General features: G+C 36.2%; 1 protein-coding gene across 5 annotated transcripts in view; it reads left to right on the plus strand.

Moving 5' to 3' along the window:
• IPO11 (importin 11) overlaps nucleotides 1-19,042 on the plus strand; it is a 199,144-nt gene that overhangs the window by 34,805 nt on the left and 145,297 nt on the right. For all 5 annotated transcript variants that reach the window (XM_068535393.1, XM_068535392.1, XM_068535396.1 and 2 more), the window contains 4 exons: nucleotides 167-370; nucleotides 8,298-8,430; nucleotides 12,906-12,964; nucleotides 18,086-18,134. In XM_068535393.1, coding sequence (XP_068391494.1) covers nucleotides 167-370; nucleotides 8,298-8,430; nucleotides 12,906-12,964; nucleotides 18,086-18,134 — 445 coding nt within the window. The remainder of the gene's footprint in view (nucleotides 1-166; nucleotides 371-8,297; nucleotides 8,431-12,905; nucleotides 12,965-18,085; nucleotides 18,135-19,042) is intronic.

Below are 19,042 nucleotides of genomic sequence, written 5' to 3' on the forward strand. Positions count from 1 at the left end.
CCACACTTTGAGAACTACTATCTTAAGCAGTTGCTCAGTGAAATCTTACTCATTTTTGTTAAATGTATAATTAACCAAAAAGGTAATTTTCAACTATGAATGCATTCCTTATCTATTGCTTTAATTTCGTATGTTTATTTCTGAAGATTAATTTTTTTCCCTTTAGATTGCAACTCAGATTGCCGTGCTGATTGCAAAAGTTGCTCGATTGGACTGTCCTAGACAGTGGCCTGAACTGATTCCCACTCTTATAGAATCTGTGAAAGTACAAGATGATCTTCGACAGCACAGAGCATTGCTTACCTTTTATCATGTTACCAAGACCCTGGCGTCTAAACGACTGGCTGCTGATAGAAAACTGTTTTATGATGTAAGTGATTTAACATAGAATTTGATAATGAAAACTGTGCTACTTGTATTAAAATGTGTGTAATTTTACCTCTAAATATCTTACTGAAGGATTATTAATTCTTTCTAATTGGCCTCAAAAGGTTCATAGTAATAGATAACACCCGAAAGGTTTTAAGCTGGTTAGTGATATGACTGGTAAGGTCACTTAGTTGCCAATGAGGGGGAAAAATTGGTGGAGAACAGTCTGAAGGCAAAGAGACAGTCTGAAGGCAAAGGCAATTGAGGCTATTTGAAGTAGTTCAGATTCGATGATAAAGCTCTTAAATGAAGCAGTGGTAAAGAGAACATTTAGGAGCATGTAGAGTTTAAATTTAGGAAGTTACAATTGACGCGCCTGGGTAATTGGTGGATGTAGGAAGGAGTCTGACACGACTGAGGGTGTCTATAGGTGTTTTAGCACCATTTGTTGAAAAAACTTTACTTTCTCCATTCAGTTGCTTTGGTGCTTTTGTTTGTATTTCACTGTTTTGAACTACCAGAACAGTGATTTTCATATTGTTCAACCTAACATTTTGAACTGTACTAGGTAACAATGGGAGTCTCCAAGTGTTTTTAAGTGTTCTTGCTTACCTTTGGAATTCTCACTTTGAGGATATGGCTTGGGAATTTGCATTTTTGATAGGTTCCCCAGGTGATTCTTAATACACCAAAGTTTAAACCAGAACCACATTATGTTCTCTTTATTTTTAACCCAGTAGGTTTAAATAGCCAATTTTCTGTTTATCTGAGGATATTGAGTGTAAGAAATTCTTTTTGTTAAAGGTTGCTTTTAAAATCCTTGTCCCTTTTGCTTGATATCTAACAAGGACTAAAGAAATGGACATTTTATCTACTCAAGTCTCTCTATGAATTTCTTGTTGATTTTTCTCACCTTTATCCCCATCTTAGGCCCGTTCAATTTCTTTTATATAGATGTTTTCCAAAATCAAATGTGTAGAAGATTCTGGGTTACGGTTACTCTATAGTGAAGGGTCCCCTTCTATAGAAGTCTTACTTCTTGGTTTGGCTTTCTGAAGTTGTACTCTCTTAATGTGTTGCCTTGGTTTTCAGATGTAATTTATATTTAGCCTAGTCAGGCTCTACCAGTTGTATCTAAACTAGCCTTATTCTGTATAGCTTGTTTGGGTTAGCTTCCTGTCCACTTCAGCTTTCTTGCTTGGTTTTCCTGTAGTGTGAGGCTGTTTCCTCTCCATATAAAGTGAAATATAGGTCTCCTTAGCATCTTGTACTTACTTCCAGCAGCGCATTTATTACACTGTACATTGCATTGTAATTACATTATAATTGTTGACTTACCTTTTTGAGGTCCACCACACTGAATTTTATGAGGGAGGACTGTAGCTCTTATTGTTATAGTCGTACTATCCAGCCCAGAAGAATGCACATCAGTGGATGGTGCTCAGTAACTGTTAAATGAATAAATGGTAAAAGAAGAGATTTGTTCTTAGATACCTTCTAGATTTCAAAGTGGTATAGTGCAAAACTTCAAAAAGCAGGAGTTTGAGGAGCATATACAAAACTCAAGATACTGGGAAAAAATAATTCAGCTTAGCACCTTTCATTCTGGAATGGAGTATCTGAACCTGGAAACATGGAGCACAGTAGGGACTAGGAGGGGAATCTTGTCTCATGGGGTTGGGGAACAAGATGTGTACTTTAACTGAAGGTAGCATGTGTGGGAAGATATTATTATAAAGAGCAAGTTTGCTAGTTAATAAAGCAACTCCTATTATTTTGGTAATCTGAAGTGTGGGAAAATCTTCCTTTTAATAATGTGTTTACTTTATCGCTAAGATGGTCTTCATGTACTAAATTAGTTTCCCACCTAAAATTAAGTGTAAGTTCATAGTTGAGCTAGTTGGTGTGGCAAAGTAGTGCAGTGTGCACTTACAACCCCTCCCTACTGCTCTGCGTGCCCCAACAATGTTTATATCTTCTTTTCCCTCCATGTTAAAATAAGTTTTTTTCGGGGGTGACAAACTACAAAATCAGCAGTGGAGAGAAGATTGCTTTGCAGTTACAAAATTGAGCTTGATTTGACACAAAGAGGATTCATTTTCTAGAAAATCATAAGCTTTTCATACAAACCTGAATATAAAAAAGTTGACATTAAGTACAGTTAAAATCTAAAGTCTACGAAAGCAAGGGATTTAAGGTACAGATAGTAATTCTAATGTACTTGTAAATGTATTAACCAAATAATACCTTGTAGACATGATGTGTAACCCACAAAGGTTTATGCTATGGTAAATGAAGTAATCTAAAACTCAAAAAAGAAGAAAAGATTTTTTGAAAGCAAGTATATTTCACTTGTGTTTAGAAATATGGGTTAACAAGTATGAGAAGACCTGGTTTCCAGTGAAGAATGTTTCTTTGTACTGAGCAGCTTTGGAATTTTGAGTAAGACATTTAAACTTTATGATTCTTTAAAATTTTCTTTCAGTTCTAAAGTTGCGTGATTCTGTGAATTTATAATCTTTATTATTCCAAGTTAATCTATACAAACACCATTAAAGTTTTGATATGGAAATCTTAGTTATGTAAATTTAAATATCAATTTTGCATTTTTAATCACTGTTTTTTCTAGAAGCCAAGACCTTTGTACAGTTAGTTTTCTTTTTTCTTTTTTTTGTATTTTCTTGGCATACAGTTAAGTTTTTGACCTACTGACTTTATTGGATACTTTGCTGTGGAATTTTGGCATACAACCAGTTGTATAGTTTTCTTAATTAAGAAAATTTCAAATATACTCTAGTTGAGAGAACAATACAACAACCCCCATATATTCTTCACTCATATTTAACAGTTCTTAAGGTGTTGCCACGTTTACTTTTCCTCTTTGCTGGAGCAAATCTTAATGTGTCAGTTCATCCAATAATATTTAGAGTATGAATCTCTAAAAAAGACATTTTCCATAACCAGTTTTTATTATGAATTTTTTAAGGTTGGATGTTAGGAATTAATCTTAAATTCTTCTCCCTGAGAGTAGGTCAGCAGATATTCATTGCCTGTTGTGTACGAGAGATATCTACGGTACTGAAGGAGATGAAAGAGACAAATAGTCGTCTCTTGACATTCATGGGGAAAGGCGTAAGACACAAACAAACCCTCAAAGTTCATTTAGTAACATTAAAATCTGCCACATAAGAAAACTAAATATTGTATTACATTGTTATTATAGTCAAAGCTAACATTTAGCAAAATTTTAAAAACTGAAGGGTTTATGATGAATAATGTTCCCACTAACAGCATATGTATTATTTGTATGGTGAAGATAAGAGAAAACTGTGTGGCAAGGTGAAGTCAGGTTACAATACTACCAAAGAGTCTTCCTGATGAGTTACTGTTTTCTGAATAAACGAACAAAACAGAACCACATAGCTACTTTGAGATGGGTTGGTTAGTATAAGCTCACTCAGCCTCGTAAAAGAGATTTTCATACTTCTTATAAATTTATAATTTAATGATGTGGTCCTTAGGGAAAATTCCCAAATAGTTGAAGTTATGAATGTTAAATTTGAGACTGCCAAGGTGCCACTTATATGGTATAGCTTGAACCTTCAGGAAATTTACAAAATAGTGAAATTTATTTAAAAGATAAATGTGTTTATAAGCAAATCATCAAGTAGGTTAAATTCATTTTGTTTTCAGTTTCATTTGGGTGGTTTTAAATGCCAAGTACTGATTAAGTGCTGATTCTAGATCTTGTCTCTTGCTCTGCCAAATTCAAACTGGCTTTTAAACACGTTGTTTAAAGGGTGACTCCTATAATACAGAAAGGGTCATTTCTGCTATGAGCCTGTGTGGGGACTTAAGAGTGTGTGTGTGTGTGTGTGTGTGTGTGTGCGTGCGTGCGTGTGTGTGTGTGTGCGTGCGTGCGTGCGTGTGTGTCTGTGAGTGTGTGTGAGTCTAGGCTTATATAAATATGAGGAAACTTTTGGTGGGAGGCTTTGTTTTTTGCCCATCTCTATCTGTCTGACAAATATTTGAGTTCCTACTCTGCCAGTCACTGTATTGGATGCCTGAAATGCAGCTGTGAACAAAGGTAGGATCCCAAATGGAGAGGAGGGTAGTTTCACTTCCTCCTTCCTCATATTGAGATCATACTCTGTATACCTGAGAGCATTGTCTAGACATCAGTAGCTAAGGACAGCCTTATGGCTATTGCTAGGATTAGAGGACTTGAGGGATCTGGAAGATGGGCCACAGTGACCTTCCTGGGCCTGAGGTGTACCAGTGGCAAGTTTGAGAACAAAATAAAAATTAGATTTTACTTAAAAAATATGTAGGTAACACGTGTTACAGGTCTTTAGGAATGTCCTTCATTGAAAGTTAATAAATATCAATTGAGAGACATACATTGGCACTTTGGAAATTGTTTTTGAGACCTTATAATCCACCAAAGCTTCTGGCCTGGCACATTTGGGTAGTTTGATATATATGTATGTCATGGTTAAGTGGAAACAAATTTATTTTTAAACATTAAGGAAAAAGCTGACTGCTACTAAAGTAACTACCTTTTTTTGTTACAAATGTGTGGATATTTTAAGAGTTACTTGTGAATTTTTTAAACATATAGAAAAATAATGAAAAAATATTAACTGCCATATACCCATCACCTAGATTTAGCAGTTAACATTTCACTGTTTTTGCTTTATTGCTTTTTCTAAGATATTTTAAAGTAATTTAAAGATTTCACAATATTTTATTACTAAATACTTTAGTATTCATTTGTAAAAAGATAGATTTATTTTTTTAAAGGTTAAAAGAAAATTTTCCACAGACAGTTTACTGATTTAGTAGACTTTTATTCAACTATTCATGGGTCAGGCAGCATCCAGTCTAGCAGATAGGAGCTCCAAAGAGCTGTACAAGCTGAAAGAGCTTTTTGTACGAAAGTGAGCAGGAACAAGGAAGCTAGACTGGGAATTAGCTGAATAGCTAAATCAGTTTTATTTTCCTTATATGGAGCAGAAAGAAGTCTTAGAGCTGGGTCAGGTAACTTGTGTTGAGCAGGCAGGCACTGATTGGTTGACCTAGACCTGCCTTTTCTGGGAGAGCCCAGCACAGAACCTTAGTTCTAAGTTTTGGTTTGCTGCTGTGGGGCTTAGCATGAGCGATTCCATCTTGAGCCTAATCTGGTTACTTAGCATATATAATCATTTAACTTTTATCATATTTAACACACATAAAAGTAGTGATTTAATATGATGTAATACTTCTAGCCAATTTTCTACGTTGTTCTTAAATATGTTTACAAGTGGTGTGTTTGAGCCAGAAAAATGAATATGGCAGGTACATAGCATTTGATCATGTTTCTTAAGTGTCTTTTTTTTTGGCCACACCATGCGGCTTGTGGGATTTTAGTTCCCCGACCAGGGATTGAACCTGCGCCCTCGGCAGTGAAAGTGCGGAGTCCTAACCACTGGACCGCCAGGGAATTAATTCCCTCTTAAGAGTCTTTTTAAGTTAGAATAGTATTCTCTCTCTTTTTTTTATTGGTGCACCATTGACATGTTGAAACATTTTTTGGTTATCTTTTTTTTTTTTTTTAATATTTATTTATTTGGCTGTGTAGGGTCCTAGTTGTGGCACACAGGCTCTTTGTTGCGGCGCACGGGCTTCTCTCTAGTTGTGGCATGTGGGCTCCAGAGCGCCCAGGCTCAGTAGTTGTGGTGCACAGGCTTAGTTGCCCTGCGGCATGTGGGATCTTAGTACCCTGACCAGGGATTGAACTGGTGTCCCCTGCATTGCAAGACGGATTCTTAACCACTAGACCACCAGGGAAGTCCCTATCTTGTTGATTAGAGTTAGGTTAAGCAGGTTTTGAAAGCTCCAGTTTGTGGATAATATTCATTGCCCCACTATTAGTGATGAATGACAAGACTTTGATTTAAACATTTTTGGTGCTCACTTTTCTTAGGGGAAAATTGTGAGGACAGTGGTCCTGAGGCTAAAAAAGTTTAAGAATATTTAAAATGCTAAAAGAAATAAAACTTCCTGTAATGTTTTGCTTTTGATATTCAAGGAGTCAAGTCTGTGTGCTTCTACAAAGTTGCTAAGCAGTCAGTGGGTGGCACTGTTTCTTCTGGTTTAGAAAAAGAAAAATGCAAGTATTTGGGATTTTCATGAACTACTACCTAAAATGTTTCATTAAATAATTTATTTTTATATTGTCTAACTGAATATTCCCTACCCCCTCTACATTTTTGAGAATAAAATGTAGAATAAATATTTTTATCCCTCCTATTCGTGCTTTATTATTACTTTCTCTTTTCCAGATGAGCCTTTTGTGAGCATGTATCAGTTGGTATTTTCTGGAGCAGATAGAAGCTTGTGGAGGGCTTGTGTTTACAGGATAGTTAGCGGTATTCTGTCCCAAATTCTTGTGGTTTCTTCCTTCTTTGTCTGTCTCCTTCCTTTTACCCTTGGGCTGAAAGTGTAGTGCTATTGCTGCTTCATTCCAACCATCCCTGTTTGTGCAGAGCCCTTTTGTAGGCTAGCTAAAAAGAATTATGAATTGTGGCATAATAGATGCCTGATGTCTAAGCTAGGTGCTTAGCTCCAGAACTGGAGTGTGAAACAAAGAAGAATATTAATTAAAGTTTTTTCACACTACTGTTTCTTGATTTCTGTCACAAATGCTATATGTCTACACACTAAAAACAATGACCAAAGCAATAGGGGCTGGATGACTCCAGTCCAAGTTGTGGAATGCCCCATTTCTGGGAAGCCACTTCTAGACTGTAACTAAGTGGTATTATATTCTGCAGCTCTCTTCTGGGGGAGAGAGTTAGGGGTGGGATAGGATACTTTATACCTTATCAGATCCCAGGAGGCCATGAGAAGCCATCTAACAGAGGAGATAGGGAGGTGAGCAGGAGATTGGTGTTCTAGCAGTTGCTTACAAGCCTTTCATCCTCTTGTGTTCCAGGAGGATCACAAGATGTTCTGCCAATACTCGGATTAGCAGAGGTTTAAGCCTTTGCCTGTGTAGATGTGTGCAGAGTTTCCAAGGGGTATGGTGAAGCTATTTCTCTATACCTGGAAGCACAGACCATTAAGATTACTGAATTAAAATAACAGAAGTGGAACTTGATTTTTTCATAGAAATATTATATTTACAGGATTGCATTTCTGACTGGTTTCTGATGCCTGACCATATTAGTAAATATAGTGTTTAATTAGTTGATATGACATATCTCAAATAAGAAAAAATCATTCTGAAGTGTGCTAATGATAACTAGTCATATGCACTTTTGTATAATTTTATTTAAAGAAAATTGCCATGTAGGCTCAGGTGGATTGCTCTTAGACCTTCTGGAAAAAAACGAAGATACCACTGGAAGGTGGTTCTCAGTGTGAGTCAGGTTTTTAAATACTGGTACATATTAGGCAAGCAGCCTGACAAGTGATGTGGTTTGTATCTTCTTGCTTTAAATACCCAAAACCATATGGGTAGAATTGGCAGAGCCCAGAAATTTAACTCCTTTGTATTCTTAGTATATTGATTTATCTGATAAACTCAGTGACACTCCTGTTTTTAAAGCTGAGTGTTACAACTATTAGTGGAAGAAAAAAAAGTAAAAATAGGAAATATCAGACTGCAATGCAGGCATTAGGCTAAGAAATGTTTCAAGAAACTAATATTTTGGGGGGGGACATGTGTGTGTGCGTAAGTAGCAGTAGCCAATGTAAACTATACTTACTGCTGTGCATTGTGACTAAAAAAAGTTTAAAATGTTGCTGTAAGTGATTCTTGACTATTTTAAATCTCATTGAAAATGTGTGCTCAGTTTTAAAACCAAAATGTATTACTACGTAGGTCTAATTGATTACTGAAATCTGTAATAATATTGTGAACAAATTTGTTGATATCTTTGCAGTTAGCTTCTGGAATTTATAGTTTTGCCTGCTCTCTGTGGAATCACCACACAGACACATTCCTTCAACAAGTTTCTTCTGGCAATGAAGCTGCAGTTCTAAGTTCACTAGAACGAACTCTACTGTCATTGAAAGGTACTATTAAACTTGACATGCTTATTTTTGAAACAACATACCTCAGAACAGTGGCCAAATAGTTTCTCTGTATGGACTTTCTGTTTCCAGTTGCACTGGTGGAAGAATAAGGGGTTAATAGTTCCCTCAGAGACAAGGGCTCTTGTAATTTGCTTTTCTTTTGTAAGAATAGCTCTTCCTCTACCCTAATTGATGAGAGCACACGTAGTTCAGATGGATAGCTTTAAGTTATATTCACATTACTGGAGTTTCATGGCTCTGAATGCATACCTTTCGGATACTTGCACTTCTTTTTTGCTTCATTTCTCATTCTGGGCTGCTACCATTATTATTGTCATGCCGACTTTCCTAAACTTCTGTCCCCCAGGCTTATTAGCTGAGCTCTATCTCCCAGCTCTCTTTTCCCTGAGAACTCATCTTTCTTGTTTGTACCTTAGGCTCACTTGGATTTTAGAAGGTGCTTGTTGGGGTGCTATCTTGGCCTGTGTTTTCCTATGCTTTGTTTATAGGCATTCCCTTAGCATAAATCTCTTTCACCTTCCCTGAGCTGAGCTTATCTTGATGCATGTGTTCCGAGGTTCCTTTCCTTTCTAAAACGTTCACCATCATTTTATTCTCTTTGTCTTCCTTCTGTTCTGGTTGCTGAGGCTCTTTTATCTTGTGTTTCTTAGTTTGAGCTCAAGCAACCTTTATTTCTTTCTTACTGCAGCTCATTTTGCATTCTCTGTTTTATTTGTAAACCCTTTTATCATACTCACCTTAGTACCTTGCAATGGCTCTACTCCAGTGCATCACTTACGTTAATAAGACGGTGGATGCACAAACCCCAAACTGTCAACACATTTTGGTGAACCTTGTGGACAGATTATTTTAAAGGACTGTTGACATGTAAAATCCAATCCATTGTACAGGTGGTTTTACAAGTGAATGGAGATGGTTTTGCCAGCATTCTTGAGGAAGACATTAAAAGGCCTTAGAAATGTTTACACAGAAAGAATTAGAGAAACTGATACAAGATTAGATACATAAAGCGGTGTGTAAGTACTGTATTTAATGATTAAGGAATTTTCATGAATCCTTTTGATTGTAGAGTGTTTTTGTCTCACTGACTTCAAAGCCTAACTCCTGACACAAATGATGCCGTTCTACTGTACATTAGCCTGCTTTAGGCTTTTCAACACCGCAGCATCTTGAGGTCTTAGATACACATTAGCATTTCTAAGGCATCCTGATCTGGAAAAATCTCATAGCATTTTTCTTTAAAATACTTGTTCTGTCAAGCTATAAATTTCTTTCCTTTCATGACTTAAATACTTAGGACTAGAGCTTTTGTCACATGTAATCTTTGCATTTATACCTGTGTGCATTTAGTATCTTTTAGACAGGCATATGTTCATTGCTTCATTCAACGTATTTATAGGTAGGTGCTTGGTTCTGGGGAGACAGATATAATACAATGATCATACAAGTACATGTAAAATGACATCTGTGACAGGGGGACCTTACAATGTTATGATGATTGATAATAAGGTCAGAAAAGACTTCCCTGAGAAAATGATGTTTGAACCAAAATCATAAAGGATAAATGGAAGTTAACTAGGTGATAAAGGGAGAAAGAAAGCACTGTCCCAGAAAGTGTAGACCAAGGTCCTGTGGTGGGAAAGATTTTGTCCAGGGTAAGGGATTCAGCTTGAGCCCTATTTTCTCCTATTAGGGTACAGTAACTTGAGTTGTATATAATTGATGGTATGAAACTGAAGGTCTTTAGACATTTGCATTCTAAGCCTAGTTTTAATACACTGACTTTATTATTTTTTTATTGAAATTTAATTGATTTACAATGTTGTATTAATTTCTGGTGATTCAGAAAAGTGATTCACTTACACACACACACACACACACACACATACATATACACATTTTTTTTCATATTCTTTGCCATTATGGTTTATTACAGGATGTTGAATATAGTTCCCTGTGCTATACAGTAGGACTTTGTTATTCATCTATTTTGTATATAGTACTGATAGTACGTTTCTGCTAATCTCAATTCCTAATTCATCCCTCCCCGACCCCCTTCCTTTTTGGTAAGTATAAGTTTGTTTTCTATGTCTGTAGGTCTGTTTCTGTTTTGTAAATAAGTTCATTTGTGTCATATTTTAGATTCCACATGTAAGTGATATCATATGGTATTTGTCTTTCTCTTTCTGACTTCACTTAGTATGATAATCTCTAGGTCCATCCGTGTTGCTGCAAATGACGTTATTTCATTCTTTTTTATGGTTGAGTAGTATTCTGTTGTGTGTATATACCACATCTTCTTTATCCATTCATCTGTTGATGGACATTTAGGTTGTTTCCATGTCTTGGCTATTGTAATAGTGCTGCTATGAACGTTGGGGTGTATGTATCTTTTTGAATTATGGTTTTCTCCAGATAGATGCCCAGGAAGGGGATTGCTGGATCATATGGCAACTCTAGTTTTTTAAGGAACCTCCATACGGTTCTCCTTAGTGGCTGTACTAATTTACGTTCTCACCAAAAGTGTAGGAGGGTTCCCTCTTCTCCACACCCACTCCAGCATTTATTATTTGTAGACTTTTTAAAAAAAAATTATTTATTTATTTATTTATGGCTGTGTTGGGTCTTTGTTGCTACACACGGGCTTTCTCTAGTTGCAGCGAGTGAGGGCTACTCTTCGTTGCTGTGTGCGGGCTTCTCATTGCAGTGGCTTTTCGTTGTGCATGGGCTTCAGTAGTTGTGGCACCCAGGCTCAGTAGTTGTGGCTCACAGGCTCTAGAGTGCAGTCTAAGTAGTTGTGGCACATGGGCTTAGTTACTACGTGGCATGTGGGATCTTTCCGGACCAGCGATCGAACCTGTTTCCCCTGCATTGACAGGCAGATTCTTAACCACTGTGCCACCAAGGAGTCCCTGTAGACTTTTTAATGATAGCCATTTTGACCGGTGTGAGGTGGTGTACCTCACTGTAGTTTTGATTTGCATTTCTCTAATAATTAGCGATGTCGAGCATCCTTTCGTGTGCCTATTGGCCATCTGTACGTCTTCTTTGGATAACTGTCTATTTTGGTCTTCTGCCCATTTTTTGATTGGATTGTTTGTTTTTTTGTTATTGAGTTGTATGAGCTGTTATTTTGGAAATCAAGCCCTGGTTGGTTGCATCGTTTGCAAACATTTTCTCCCAGTCTGTAGGTTGTCTTTTCATTTTGTTTATGGTTTCCTTTGCTGTGCAAAAGCTATAAGTTTGATTAGGTCCCATTTGTTTATTTTTGCTTTTATTTCTTTTGCCTTGGGAGACTGACCTAAGAAAACATTGGTACGATTTATGTCAGAGAATGTTTTGCCTATGTTCTCTTCTAGGAGTTTTATCGTGTCATGTCTTATATTTAACTCTTTAAGCCATTTTGAGTTTATTTCTCTGTATGGCGTGAGGAAGTATTCTAACTTCATTGATTGACATGCGGCTGTCCAGCTTTTCCCGACACCACTTGCTAAAGAGACTGTCTTTTCTCCATTGTATATTCTTGCCTCCTTTATTGAAGGTTAATTGACTGTAGGTGTGTGGGTTACACTGCCCTTAGACTTCACCTCATGAACACTAAGTCTTTAGTTATATAGAAAGCAATGCTGTCTATAAAGTTGTTTTCTTACAGTGAAGTGACTTTAAATTTGATAATATAAGGTGATAGTCTTATGCTGCTATCATGCTTGTTGTTACTGAATTCTGCTAAGTGTTTTACATATATTGTACCATTGAATTCTTTAATAACCCTATGCAGTAGGACTTATAACCATCTTTTATAGATGAGGAATGTGAGATCAGAAAAGTTGTCCAAAATAATACAGTTTTAGACGTTGGAGCTGCGCTTTAAGTCTAGATCTGACTTCAAATCTGTTAATCCTGCTTGTCTCCCTGTGTACATCAGTTTACTCATAAAATGTGTGATGCTTGTAACTGAGCACTGTAGTTTATTCCAGATTTGGAAATTGAGTTTAATCTTTTTATCCCTTTTTGGAGGTACTATATTTTCATTAATGTAGCCTAAAACTGAATAAAGCTTTTCGGTCACTGTTGAGTCATAGTTTAAAGTTTATGGAATAGAGGTAACCTTCTCAACTTAGCCTGTAGGTGTTATTGCAAGTGAGAAGTACTAACAGTTATGTAAATTGAACTAAATTTTGCAGTATGGTTTTAAAAAACATGAGTAGTTACGATAAGTGAGAAGAACATTGCTTCTTAGTCACAATAACTGGGGTTTAGTTCCATCTTTCCCACTTCATAACCAACCAGTGACCAGGAGTTACCTTTCTTTATCTATTAAATGAAAGGATTAAGCTAGATTAACCTCCAGGCTTGATGAGGCTTTGTGATTCTGAGTCTATTATGATTATGATTTTAATAGGAAAAAATATGAAAAAAAAAAGATGTAAGTAAAGCTTGATTTTACTTTTCAGTGCTGCGTAAGTTAACTGTTAATGGATTCGTGGAACCTCATAAGAATATGGAGGTGATGGTAAGTGAAAGAAGTCGTTTAATTTTTGTAACTTCGGAAAAGTGCTTGGTATTTTCCTGAATGTTATAAAGTTTATTCTTTTTACTTGGCATTCATTTAAAAGTTTTTTATTAAATGACCGCCTAGTGTTTTACTATTTTGTATATATTATACTACAGTTTTAGACTTGTGGTCTGTTTTCAGACATACAGAAAATATGTTAAAGCAGCAATATTATGTGAAGGAGAGGAAGTAGAACTAGGATGGTTCTCAAGGTGCCGTGGTGCATTGAGAGTGTTACTTTGAATTTGAATTCAAGTGAACGCTTGTGAATTTGAATGCTATGATAACATTACCAGGGTCAGTGTAGATTGATTTATATCCTTGATATTTTCCTTTGTCTGTTTTTATGTACTTAAAATGTGTTTTTTTCCCCTTGAATCATAACATTTATGCTCTTTTGCAATCAATTAAAAGTTATGTGTATAAGAGGGGAAAACTCCATTGATAAGCCCAACAAGTTGTGAAATATATTCATTTTTGGTATCACGTCATCTGCTTTTTCTATATGCAAAAATATATAGCTGCATAAATTTTATTCCTAAACAAAATGGAATTGTATCATACTTGCTCAGATCTATATTAGTTTTCACAGTGAGTTTAGGTTAGCTAAGATGTTACTCTCTGTGGATTGTCTTGGGGGCTGCATAGGAATTGTGGAAAGAGTATATTTAATTGGGTCTTTGGGTCTGTCCTACTAGATTTGACCAGAGTCACACTTTTTTTTTTAATCTTTAGTATATTTTGTATTTCCATAAGATTATGATTGAAATAATGGTTCTATTGTTAAAAGAATTCAAAAACTTTTAATATACATCATTATAATGTAAAGACAATTTTTTTCTATAAAAGCATTATATGCTTATTTTTTTAAAGGTTAAAAAACTCAGAAAAGGAAACAGGAAGTAAGAAATCATTTAAAAACTTACTATCAGAGATATTGCTAACATTTGTTAATTATCCTTTAAGACATCTTATGCATATTCTTTCAGATATACTTTCTTTCTTCCTCAATTTTGTATGAATGAGACCTACAAGCTGTTTCCTTACTTGGGTCCGTCTCCCTTCCTTCCTTCCTTCCTCCCTCCCTCCCTCTCTCCCTCCCTCCCTCCCTTCCTCCCTTCCTCCCTTCCTCCCTTCCTCCCTCCCTCCCTCCCTCCCTCCCTCCCTCCCTTCCTTCTTTCATCTATTTATTTATTTTTGGCTGTGTTGGGTCTTCGTTGCTGCGCGTGGTCTCTCTCTAGTTGTGGTGAGTGGGGGCTACTCTTAGTTGCGGTATGTGGGCTTCTCACTGCGGTGGCTTCTCTTGTTGCAGAGCGCGGGCTCTAGGCACGTGGGCTTCAGTAGTTGTGACACACGGGCTCAGTAGTTGTGGCTCACGGGCTCTAGAGCACAGGCTCAGTAGTTGTGGCACACAGGCTTAGTTACTCCGTGGCATGTGGGATCTTCCCGGACCAGGGCTTGAACCCGTGTCCCCTGCATAGGCAGGTGGATTCTTATCCACTGTGCCACCAGGGAAGTCCACTTGGCTTTTTCTTAAACTCAGTGTATTTGGGATATTTTTCTCATGTCAGTAATAATGTTATATGTCATGTTTTTAATGATTGTATAGTAAATCCATATGATTACTGTCGGTGTACAAATTTTTAAAAAAATGATAAAATTAATCATAGGTTTTCTACAATTTACTTGCCCAGTTATCTGTTGATGACATGTAGGTTGTTTCCAGTTTTTAATTGTTGATGAACGGTATTGGAATGAACATTTGGGTGCATATGTCATTGTGTACTTTTCTAAGTGATCTTCTAGGATAAATTCTTAGAAATGGAAATGTTGGGCTAAAGTGTATGCACACTGATGATATTGATATATATTACCAAATTGCCCGAAGATATATCAAAACCAATCCCAGTTTTAAATACTGATACATTTAAATATCTATATTTATTGCCATGCTGTCAAAAAGCATTTTCCAGAAACCAGTTTGACAACTCCCCCTCATTGCCCTCACTAGAGTGTAAGTTTCGTGACTGCAGAGACTTTGTTTCATTCACTGTTCACTCCAGAGCTTGGAACAATCTCTGCAATATAAAAATGTTCAGTAGTTATTTGTTAAATGAATGACTATATGATATGGTAGAAACATGTCAGAAGGCTCAGTGATTATCTTTATTTGTAATATTCTGAGTATCATAAAATTAACTAAAATACTGAATATGTCAGTTTTTAGTGAAAACGAATTGATTTGAATCATATTTCTGTAAACTAGAATAATAGTTTTCAGTGGATACTATCCATGTTTTGTGAGCCTTTGGCTTTTCCTTGAGAGTCTTTCTTCTGTCTCAGAAATTGTACGTCAACCTTTACTCAGTTATAAATGCTGTGTTGTGGCATTTAATGTATATTGACTAGTTGCAAAGAGAATAGAATTTTAACAAATTATGGACAACTTTTCAAATAACATAAAGATCTTTAAAATAACATGGAATTTAAAAGATGCTTAAGAAACACTATATGATAGTCGTGAGATTTGGGTTTCTGGAGGCAGATAAGTTTGGATTTGAATCTTGGCTTGGCCTTTTCCTGATAACATGGCCTCAGACTATTTACTTATCTTCCTTGATACTGAGTTTCCTTTTTTGTAATACGAGATGAAATAATAGTACATATCCCATTGGATGTTGTGAGGATTAAGGGAGATAATGATTTTTTTTTTAAATTAATTTATTTATTTTTGGCTGTGTTGGGTCTTCGTTTCTGTGCAAGGGCTTTCTCCAACTGCGGCAAGCGGGGCCCACTCTTCTTCGCGGTGCGCGGGCCTCTCACTATTGCAGCCTCTCTTGTTGCGGAGCACAGGCTCCAGACGCGCAGGCTCAGTAGTTGTGGCTCACGGGCCTAGTTGCTCCGTGGCATGTGGGATCTTCCCAGACCAGGGCTCAAACCCGTGTCCCCTGCATCGGTAGGCAGATTCTCAGCCACTGCGCCACCAGGGAAGCCCGGAGATAATGATTTTTGTAATGAGTTCAGCAACTAATTAAAGTGCTCTGTAAATTACCATTTAATGATAATTTTAAGGGGTTCTTACTTTATTATTACATAACAATAGTCAAGTTAATTAGTTGATTTGGATTGCAGATTAGTTGGTGGTCTAGTTCTATAAATTCCCAATCCTCTTGGTGTGCTTACTAAAATTGATGGCCTTTATAATTTTCTACTCTCTTTAGAGAACCCTGACTGATACACAAATTTTATTTAAAAGAAAATAGAATAAAATTCCTTCTATCTTGTAGCTACTGTATGGGACCATTGAACCCCTGTATAAATTTAACATACATATGGGATCTCGGTGATTTTATTTTTCCTATATTGAAACATTCTGCCGTTTCATCATCCTAGGAATTATTTTATTGTTAATTATTATTACTTATCATTCTCAACTATGCTTAAAAAGATTGAAATAGTATGAAAATGAAAGAATGATGAGATTGCCAGAGGATAAGGCAATAGTGAAATTAGTTGTTGTCCTGCAGTTTTCTTACTGTGTTGTCTACTGTATTGCATCATCTTTTAGGAAGGTATAAAAGAAGACCACAAACACTATCTCTTTACTATTAGCTTTCATTTAACACAGTCGAGAATTCAGAATTTTTCATTTCCTGCTTGAAATGGCTGAGAAAAGAAAATTAACAGGAAAATGTTTTATAATTTTTACATGAATCTGAAGATGGATGCTCTCAAAGAGACTGGTAGCAGCATTCTAGACCCTAACGATGATAGTGAAATTGTCTAAGTGAAATCCCAGCCTTTGTGTCTTCAGGTGATGATATCCTAGTTGAATTGTCTCAGACTCAGGAATTGATGAGTGAACAATATATTTCTATATTTCAAAGAAGAAATAGAACATTCTGTTCTAGTTAGTAATTCGTCAGGAAGGCCTTCATTGTGTAGTATTTTGTGACAAAAACCTGGACCATCTCTTTTGCTAACAGGACATGTGACATCTTTTATGATGTTTATACACCAAAATTTATTGTTACAAAGAAGTCTGTGGTAATTAAATTCTTAAAAATTTTTAATAAAGTTGTTTTTCACTATCCCTTTATATTTATTTCTGTAAAGTTTTTTTTAAATTAATTTACTTTATTTTATTTATTTTATTTTTGGCTGTGTTGGGTCTTTGTTGCTGTGCGCGGGCTTTTCTCTAGTCACGGCAGCAAGGGCTACTTCTTCGTTGCGGCGCGCAGGCTTCTCATTGTTGTGGCTTCTCTTGTAGCAGAGCACAGGCTCTAGGTGCGTGGGCTTCAGTAGTTGTGGCTCGCGGGCTTTAGAGCGCAGGCTCAGTAGTTGTGGCACACGGCCTTAGTTGCTCTGCAGCATGTGGGATCCTCCCAGACCAGGGCTCGAACCCATGTCTGCCCTGCATTGGCAGGCAGATTCTCAACCACTGTGCCACCAGGAAAGCCCTATTTCTGTGAAGTTTTCATAACATTTTAAAATATATATTAAAAGGTAAAGGTGTACTGATCCCATATGATATATGGTGAGTCTTGCCTTCCCTGGTATCTGAAGGCTAATATATTTAATACTTGAGATTGAGAACTCTGCTATAAATAATTGCTACCATTTATTCATATTACGAGTACTTATTATCGCTAAATACCATTCCTGGATTCTGGGATAGAGCAAAATAACAAGGAAAAGTTCTTGGCTCTTAAGGATCTTACATTTTAGTGAGAGGAGACAGATGATAAACAGTATGTCAGGGGGTTATAAGGCTATGAAAAAAAATAAAACAGTAAGGAGAATAGAGAATATTTAGTGAAATAGAATGCTTAATAAATAATTTTTTATTTATTGCAAAGTGATTTAGGTTATTTAAATGAGACACTGAGGAGATGAAATACTATAGTTATTTTGTTGTGGAAGACTGAAGACATTATTATAATAATGGAATGATTTTTACTTTATCTAATTTTAACTTTTTAATATGATGTGATAAGTATGTTTTAGTTTCCCTGAAAAAGTGTAAGGTAAAATTATAACAATAAATTGAGACTCTTCAAAAATTTTTTTCTTTTCTAGGGTTTTTTACATGGAATATTTGAACGTCTAAAACAATTTCTGGAGTGCAGTAAGTACTTCCATGATAGTTTTTACTGTAGAATCCTTATTCATTAATAGCTTGCCGCTTGGCACTTGCAAATCTGGAGTGGCTAAAATCTTGTATCTCGGTAATTAATTATCTGAAATTAAATTGGAAGCTCAGCTTTGTCTTCATATACCTGTCTTGTCCTAAGTATTGAGGAAACCTTTTTTAAAAAATAAAATTATTTTGTATCCATTCCTTCCTCTGTATTTCTACTGCTACTACTCTGTTTCATGCAGACATCCACAACGGTAGTATGTTTAGCAGATAATAAGTGTAGACCCTATGTCAAATGCTGTTTAGACTTTTTATTGATTGTTTCTTTTAGTACATTTTATGTATCTGTTTGATATAAATGTTCTTAAATGGTTACATTCATTTTGTAAATCCCTTGTTTATTAACCTTTACTGACTTACCTGTAGGACCCTTTCTGATCCACTCTCCCACACGAAAGAATTTAGCATTTGCATTTGTGTTGTATTATACTGGTGGTCTATTTGTTATCCTCTTCTCTTCCCTATGATTATAAGCACCTTTGCTCAGGATGCACACACACATAACATACACAGGATACTCACGAATGCGTGCACACACATGTATGTATAACCTGTATACGTGTATGTTTTTTATGTGTGAGTGTATTGAGAGACTTACTCTCCTGAGAAGATACCTTAGTGTACTCACTTTTAGGGAGTTGCTGATTGTTTTATGTCAGTCATTTTCGGTTTAGTAGAATCATTATTGAGTGTGTTGCCAGGTATTGTTCTGGGTGCTGTGCATGTAAAGATGAATAAGACAGCTCATATAATACAGTTTTTTTTTTTCCTAAAAATGATCATTTTCCTCTGGTCATCCCCATGGGGGAAACAGAAGGAAGAATAGAAGTCTTTCC

This window comes from Eschrichtius robustus, chromosome 2, assembly GCF_028021215.1.
Source record: "Eschrichtius robustus isolate mEscRob2 chromosome 2, mEscRob2.pri, whole genome shotgun sequence".
Lineage (NCBI taxonomy): Eukaryota > Metazoa > Chordata > Mammalia > Artiodactyla > Eschrichtiidae > Eschrichtius > Eschrichtius robustus.